At 52.5% G+C, this 8,199-nt stretch overlaps 1 protein-coding gene across 1 annotated transcript; it reads left to right on the top strand.

Annotated features, from left to right (window-relative positions):
• The first annotated feature begins 399 nt into the window (after positions 1 to 399).
• Positions 400 to 7,962, top strand: LOC132382718 (uncharacterized). Its single transcript, XM_059953169.1, has 7 exons — positions 400 to 544; positions 1,067 to 1,218; positions 1,836 to 1,967; positions 5,682 to 5,795; positions 6,184 to 6,294; positions 6,727 to 6,837; positions 7,459 to 7,962. Exons 1-7 carry the CDS (start codon positions 400 to 402, stop codon positions 7,564 to 7,566), a joined length of 873 nt encoding a protein of 290 aa, XP_059809152.1. The 3' UTR covers positions 7,567 to 7,962.
• Positions 7,963 to 8,199: the final 237 nt, after the last annotated feature.

The following is an 8,199-nucleotide window of genomic DNA, read 5'->3' on the forward strand; positions in this document are numbered from 1 at the left end:
GAGGGCACAAGTAGGGGCAGGGATGGAGGGAGGGCGTGGGGCGTCGTAGAGAGCGGGGCGGGTGGAGGAGGAGGGAGGAAGACGGAGGGTTGGACAGACGTCTTGAGGCATATCTTGGGCTTGTGGAGCGAGGTGAAAAACAAAGCAGGAGGGAGGGAATGACAAGGCGGAGTGGGAGAGCAGCATGGCACGACTTGGCCGGTCTGTTTTCCCACTTGTTCATTTCACTCCTCCCTCCTTATCTCGGTCCCCTTCCCCTCCCATCCCTCTGCCCTCCCCATTCAGCTTACGTACCCTCTCTCCTCTCTTCGCCTCCCCTTTCCACCTCACCCTCTCCACTTCCCACCATCCACATCACCCCTCCCTCCCTCCCTCCATTTCCCCAGGAGTCGTCCGGTTATGGAACTGCATCTAGAGTTAAATTTCCAGCCGGCGCAGATCCCGTGGCCAGAACCGGACTGTGAGATGGGGAGAACTGACAGAACGCCTAGCCTCACCGGCCACCTCTGCTTCCTGCTCAGCCCCAGCTCCCGCCCACCCCCAGGTGAGTTGGGTGTCGCGACCGTTCACAGATCAGGGGCCCGGTCAGGCTTCAGGATGGAGATAATTTCAGGGAGGTGCATGTCAGGGTCAGCTCGGGTCATGTAATCAGTGATCGGATCAGGAGTCACGTTAGGGGTCGGATTTGGTGTCATGTTTGGTCAAGCGTCAAGGGTTGGAACAGGACTCGGGTCAGCAGTCAGCTCAGCCAGGTCAGTAATTGTCCAAGAGTCAGATTCGGGGCCAGGGTTTTGTTCAGCAATTGGGACGTTTGTCAGCTCGGGAGAGACAGGTCAGTGATCGGGTCAGGGCCCGAATGAATGGTCAGCGGTTCGGACAGCTCATCACAGGGTCATGTCCGGGGATGTCAGCGATCAGTGGTCAGCTCATCACAGGGTCATGTCCGGGGATGTCAGCGATCAGTGGTCAGCTCAGGGGACAGGTCAGCGATCGTGTGTGGGGTCCGATCTGTGGTCTGTCTCTGTCCTGCCCCTCTGACCCGTTTCTGCTCTCCCCACCTACCCAGATCCACTGAACGTCACACTGGAGTTCACGGCAGAGCTCGATCCCGGGAAGCAGCAGAACCGGCTGTGGTTCTCAGCGTCAGGGAAGAAGGCCGTGCAGCAGCTGGCTCTCACCCAACGGCGCAAATGCATCCCGCTGAACATCTCCGTGCAGGTAACACAGACCGTCCCCAGCACCTGTTCCGTTGCGCTGCACTGAGAGCCCAGTGCAGGGCTCCCTGAGTGTTATACGGCACCGGGAGCCCCATTCAGAATTCTCCCATAAGGTCACACAGGCCGGAATGTTCATCTACCGTAGGAACACAGCGAACACTGTTCGGGGTTCTCCTCGGGTTCGATTGAACAAGGGGGCCCGTGCAGGAGTCTCTCCGATTATACCAAACTGGAGTCCCCTATCAGAGTTTCAGCTCCCGTTAGACCACACCAGGAAGACTATAAGGGATTGTTCAGGATTACTCTTCCGTTAGGCCACACAAGAATCGTCGTTACCGTCTTGTAACAGCACACCGGGTCACCGTTTGTGGCTCCCTCCCGTTAGAATACATCGCGAAGCCATGTCAGGGTTCTCCTCCAGTAACACCGCACTGGAATTGCCGTTTGGGATTCTCCTATCATTGGAACACACTGGCAGCACCTTTCAGGGCTCTCCTCTCATTAGAATGCACTTGGGTTCCTGTTCACGGTTTCCCTACCGTTAGAACAGCCTGGGAGATCTGTGAATGGGACACTTCCTCCCTCTTTTTGTCCCTCACTCCTTTTCTTTCTCTTCAGGACTGCATGGAAGATTTCCTCAACCCTGTGAAGTTTCTGCTAGAATACTGCATACAGGACGATGCCGGGGCTGGGCCGCCCCGCGTCCAGCCGGCCTTCCGACATAAGTGCGTCCAGGGCCTTTCTTGGATGGTAGGTCTTATCTGGGGTGGGCTGCTAGTCAGCATTGAAGGTTATGGGAGTGGGGTGGTGAAGAAGGAGTTGCGAATGCTGACTTTCTTCGGTCAGGAGACCGAGTACCAGAGTTGGGACGTTGAGTACAAGACGCTAATGAGGCCGCACGTGGAATACTGTGCTCAGTACTGGTCGCCCTGCTGTAGAGAGGATGCAATTAAGCTGGACAGAATGCAGAGGAAATATACGAGGATGTTGGCGGCACTCGAGGCACTGAGTTACAGAGACAGACTGGGCAGGTTGGGACTTTAGTTATCGGAGTGTAGGAGACTGATGGGAGACCTCACAGAGATGTCTAGGCCCATGAGGGGAACAGATAGAGTGAATGTGCATAGACATTTTCCCAAGGGGTGGGAAATCAAGAACTAAAGGACATGTTTAATATCAGAGGAAGGAGATTTAACAGGAACCCCATAGGCAAGTTTTTAACCCAAAGGGTGATCAGTTTATGGAACGAGCTGCCGGAGAAAGTGGTTAAATCAGATTTAGTAAGAACATTTTAAAAACACTCGGACAGGGACGTGGATAGGAAAGGTTTAGAGCGATATCGGTTAAACGAGGGCAACTAGAACCAGATTAGATGGGAATCTGGCTCGATGTCGTCTACTTGGACCGAAGTGCTTGTTGTCATGCGGTTGAATCGATGAAAAGGGATAAATTCCGTGACAGAGAGATCTGTCTCCCGGATAGATGTGACTGGTCCGGAGTCAGAAGAAATGGGGCAGGCAACACACACAGAATGCTCGAGGAACTTAGCAGGCCGGGCGGAATCTATGGAAGTACTGGGTTCTGATGAAGGGTCTCTGCCCGAAACGTCGACTGCACTCTTTTCCATTGATGCTGCCTGAAGTGCTGAGTTCCTCCAGAATTTTGAGTGTGTTGCTTTGATTTCTGGCACCTGTAGATTTTCTCTTCTTTGAGGTAGGAGACGGGAACGTTTGAACAAGGAGACTTGGGGAGATAGGTGGGAGATGCGAACGGGGAAGTCGGGGACTGATTCATCTCTCCCTCCGGAGTTCTGTCCCAGGAAATAAAACGTTCTCCGTTTAAACTCATAGATCCCGTTCAATATCACCTGCAGAGGTGCGCACAGTTGCGTCACGGATTAACACCTCGCTGCTGACTTACCAAGGTAGACAGTCAGTGCGGTAGAACAAGGGGTTCTGAGAACACAGGACCATAATTAATTGAAAGTGGCGTCACAGGTAGATGGGTGTAAAGAAATTCTTTGACACATTAGCCTTCATAAATCGAAGTTCTGGTCCAGGAGATGGGATGTTGTGTTCAAGTTGTATAAGACGTTGGTGAGGCTTAATCTAGAGTGTTGTGTGCAGTTTTGGTCACCTACCTACGGAAAAGATGGAAGTAAGTTTGAAGGCGTGCAGAGAACATTTACAAGGGTGCTGCCGGGTCCGGAGGACCTGAGCTACGTGGAAAGATTGATTGTTAGGACTCTATTCCTAGGAACGCAGAAGATCCAGCTCTGAGGGGAAATTTGATGGAGATATATAAAATTATATAAAATTATGAAGGATATAGATAGGGTAAGTGCAAGCAGGCTTTGCTTTCACTGAGGTTGGGTGGAACTACAACTCGAGATCACGAGTTCAGCGTGAAAAGTGAAAAGTTTCAGGGGAACATGAGGAGAAGCCTCTTCACGCAGAGGGTTGTGAGACTGTGTAGCGAGCTGCCTGCACAAGTGGAGCATGCGAGCTCGGCTTCAATGATTAAGAGAAGTTTGATTAGCAGGTGCTTGGCAGGGTTATGGAGAGTTATAATCCAGGAGCAGGCTGATGGGAGCAGACAGCTGAAATAGCTTGGCACGGACTAGATGGGCCTAAGAACTTATTTCTGTGCTGTCTCTATGAAGGTAGTGCTGTGAATGTGGTATATATGTATTTTAGTATGGCGTTTGGTAAGTTTCCCCATGCCTGGCTCATTCACAAAGCCGTGAGTCACGCCATCCAGGGAAGGAAAGCTGGCTGCGTGGATTCGGAAACTCCTCGCCCTCAGAAGGCGGAGGTGGTGGCAGATGGAGCGAATTCTGCCTGGAACTCGGTGGCCAGTGGTGTTCCACAGGGATCTGCTCTGGGAATCCTGCACTACGTGATGTTGATTGAGGGAGTGGAAATGTCGAGGGAGTATCAGGTGTAAGTCGTTACAGAGTGGTGGGTGCGTTGAACTCTCTGTCGGGGATGGCACTCGATACATACTCGGACATTTAAGAAACTCTTAGATAGGCGCATGGATAGACACACGTTAATGGCCGAATGGCCTGTACTGTGATGTAATTTCCTCTGTTTTATGTACATGCCTTAACTACTTCCTCTAGCAGCTAGTTCCAAATGGACCTCCAACTGGGTGAAACTGTTGCCCCTCCGGTTCCTATTAAGTCTCTCTTTCTTTTCACCTTAAACCTGTGCCCCTTTGGTTCTCAGTACCCCAGCCCTGGGGGGAAAGACGGTGCACACTCACTCCAGACAGAAAAGTCCCAATATGTCCAACTCTCTCTATAACCCAGTCCTTCAAGTCCCGGCAACATTCTCGTAAATATTCTCTGCACCCTAACGGCATCTCTCCAGGAGCAGGGCGAGCACCACTGAACACAATACTCCAAGCACGATCCCGCCCATTCTCGTAAATATTCTCTGCCCCTAACGGCATCTCTCCAGGAGCAGGGCGAGCACCACTGAACACAATACTCCAAGCACGATCCCGCCCATTCTCATAAATATTCTCTGCACCCTAACGGCATCTCTCCAGGAGCAGGGCGAGCACCACTGAACACAATACTCCAAGCACGATCCCGCCCATTCTCGTAAATATTCTCTGCACCCTAACGGCATCTCTCCAGGAGCAGGGCGAGCACCACTGAACACAATACTCCAAGCACGATCCCGAGTAGCATTCCAACTCCTGTAATCAGTCCCCCCGACTGACGAAGGTTAATGTCCCAAATGCCTTCTTCATCACCCTGTAAACGCTCTGTACGTGGTTTGCCGAAAGATGCCAGTTTCAGGTATCTGTACCCCCGGGTCCCTCTGTTCCGTAACATTCCCCAGGGTCCTATCGTCCTCTGTGAAAGCCCTCCCCGGTCTGTCATCCCGGAATGCAATACCTCGCGTACATCTAAATGAAATTCCACTTTCCGTTGTTCAGCCCAATAACCCAAGGAGAGCTGGTAATGGCGAGGGTGTCTGTAGGCAGTGGGAGGGGATTCGGTGGGTGAGGGAGACGGTGATGGTGGAGGGTGTCTGTGGGCGGAGGGAGGGGATTCGGTGGGTGGGGGAGACGGTGATGGCAGAGGGTGTCTGTGGGCGGTAGGAGGGGATTCGGGGGCTGGGGATGGGGGAGTCGGTGATGTGGAGAGTGGCCATGGACTGTGAGAAAGGACTTGGCGGGTGGGCGGGGGACAGTCGATGCTGGTCGGGGGAGTCCGCGTTCAAGAGGACGGGATTTGGTGGGTTGGGAAGGAAGAATCAAAGTCGGGAAAGAATGTCCGCGGACAGTGGGTGTGGATGCGGTAAATTGGGGCAGAGTCAGCGAGAATGTCTGTGATCTGTTGGCGAGTATTCATTGGATGGCTGAAGGATCGGTGACGGGTGAAGAGGATGGGGTCTGTGGATGGGGTACTTTCTATCTCCAGCCAACCTGCACCCCTTCTCCCCAAAGGACAGTAACCAAGTGGAATATCAGGTGATTAACTGTACTGTCGATCAGCTCAGCGACCGGGCAGCTCCGACCCTCGTTCTCAGAGGGCAACTCGACATCAATGGTCGGAACAAGGTAAAGCGGGAGAGGGTTGGGGAGGGTAGTGACTACTACAGGGATCAACGGTGGTGTAGCTCCTGAGCGAGTGGTAATTTCCAGTATCTTCAAGCCGCCCGAACCTCACAAACCTATAGCTCTCCCAACACAACCCTGACAGAAGGTGAACTGGATATTCTACACGGCGTCTGCAGTGCGTATGGACTACACCCAGCCTCCCTCCCCACCACCAAGGAAGTGGAGAGCGGGAGTGTCCTATGGCGGGTGTTGTGCGCATGGAAGTGGGGAGATCTCCAACACACCCCTGGCCTGTAGCGGTTGGGCTGAGTGAGTCCTGTTTCCAGAGCGGGGAGGCAAGGACACACCCTGACAAGGAATCACTCCCCAACTCCTGTTTCACTTCCAGGACAAGATGAGGAAGTATGAGCTGCGTACTTCGGGAATCATGGACTTTGACAGGCGGAGGTACTACCAAGGCGAGGAGGGAGCCGAGGGAGAGACCCTGCTCCGAGCGCACGTGGGTACAATACCAGGGCAGGATCAGCTGTCGGCACCCACCGCCTCCCAATCTCGGGGATCCCACGACCATCCCCTATATCCCTCCCAATTTTCGTGCCTCCCTCCTTTTCCTACACTACTTCCCGTACGAGTGACCCGTTCCTTCTCCATCATTCCTCCTCGGCTCAGTTAACATCTTTGTCGGCTACACGCATCCCGGTCTCCCAGCCCTCTACATCCTCTACATTGATCTCTCCACTACACCCCTCTCCGACTCTGATCCCTTTCCTCCCTTTCACCCGTTCCGATCCCCGTGAGACGCCACCGCCACCGCCCCTGCACGCTCTCCGACTCCATGAACGGCTCCCGCCCTTTCCCCTTATGATCTGTGATGACTCCAGGAGCACTGACACCGTATTCATATGGACTGTGAATTCTCCTGTCCTTTCAGATTGTGACTGTTATTGAACCTCTGGTCGAAGTGGATTCTTTGCCGTACATCGTCGGAGGAACGGCTGGTGGATTCGTAATTCTGCTCCTGGTTGGGATCGTTTTCTACAAGGTCTCCTATTAGCCGCAATTTTGCTGTGAATTTCACCTGCTTTCCGAGGGTCGCCACTCAGCCCAGCGCGCTGTGTATACCTACGGACGTTAATCCAGCTCCCTTACACCATTCCTCGGTGGTCCCTCTCCCCAGCGTCGTTTATCACTGACTATATCTCCACTGACATTATTCCAACTTGCCCACATCGTCCTACTCTGATCCCTCTTTCCAGCGCCATGTTGATGACTCTATCCCCATCGAGGTTAATCTATCACCCACACACCATCCCTCAGACCGCTCTCCTCCAGCGCCATGTTGAAGACTCTATCCCCATCGATGTTAATCCAGCACCTACACACCACCCCTCAGACCGCTCTCCTCCAGCGCCATGTTGAAGACTCTATCCCCATCGATGTTAATCTATCACCCACACACCATCCCTCAGACCGCTCTCCTCCAGCGCCATTTCGCTGATTTTAGCTAGCCGCATTGATATTAAACCAGCTCCCTCACACCGTCCCTCTCCACAGCGCCGTAACGCTGACTACATCCCCCTGATGTTAATCCATCTCTCTCACTAAACCCCCACCCCAGCGCACCACACTGAAGTTAATGGAGCTGTTTATTTGTCTTCGTTAGGTTGGATTTTTTAAACGCAAGTACAGGGACATCATGAAAGACGGATGTCAGGATAATCAATGCAACGAGCCCCTGAACCAACCGGCCCCTCCACCGACGGAAACATGAATTGCCACTTACTTTCCAATTCTCTCAATTCCTTCTCGCTGAAGCCTTTTGGATTCAGATCCCCCGGCGTCGCTGGTAATATCATGATCACTCTTCCTCACGGCAATGGAACAACTATCTCAATCGGAGAAAATTGGATGGGCAGATACGGGTCCTGGTTCCTTCCCGGAATGCCTACTCTACCACTTGGTGGGTATTGTGCGATTTCTGATGTTACTTTCTGAGATGGGACTTCGTTCAGTTCGGTTGCCGCTCGGTGAGGAGTCTCTGTATTCATTCCCCGTGAAATGGGTGGGATTCCTCCGGGTGCTCCGGTTCCCTCCCACGATCCAAAGACGTACCACGTGGGCTAATTGGGTATTGTAAATTGCGCCCCTCTTCCGTGATTAGGATGGCGCTAATCGGGCTGGGGCAGCATATTTGGAAGAGATGGAAAGACATTGTATTACTGAATGAATAATTAAATAAACGGATGAATGTCAGTGCTGAGTTCATCGCCAGCTGTGTGAATACACGTCTGCACAAGCACAAAAAAATTCTTGCAGTAGCATCAGATTCACAACATTCACGAGAAAGAACAATAAATTAAGCATTACTTTACAAGAAAACACATCTAGAAGGAAAATTAATGCC

The sequence above is a fragment of the Hypanus sabinus genome, chromosome 29 (genome assembly GCF_030144855.1).
Source record: "Hypanus sabinus isolate sHypSab1 chromosome 29, sHypSab1.hap1, whole genome shotgun sequence".
In the NCBI taxonomy this organism is placed as follows: Eukaryota; Metazoa; Chordata; class Chondrichthyes; order Myliobatiformes; family Dasyatidae; genus Hypanus; species Hypanus sabinus.

Bases quoted from the DNA above. Each gene is read 5' to 3' on its own strand.
- LOC132382718 (XM_059953169.1), top strand. From the start codon at position 400: ATGGAACTGCATCTAGAGTTAAATTTCCAGCCGGCGCAGATCCCGTGG. The intron at 1,968-5,681 runs GTAGGTCTTATC...TTCTCCCCAAAG, and splicing joins TCCAGGGCCTTTCTTGGATG to GACAGTAACCAAGTGGAATA. The intron at 6,295-6,726 runs GTGGGTACAATA...CTGTCCTTTCAG, and splicing joins AGACCCTGCTCCGAGCGCAC to ATTGTGACTGTTATTGAACC.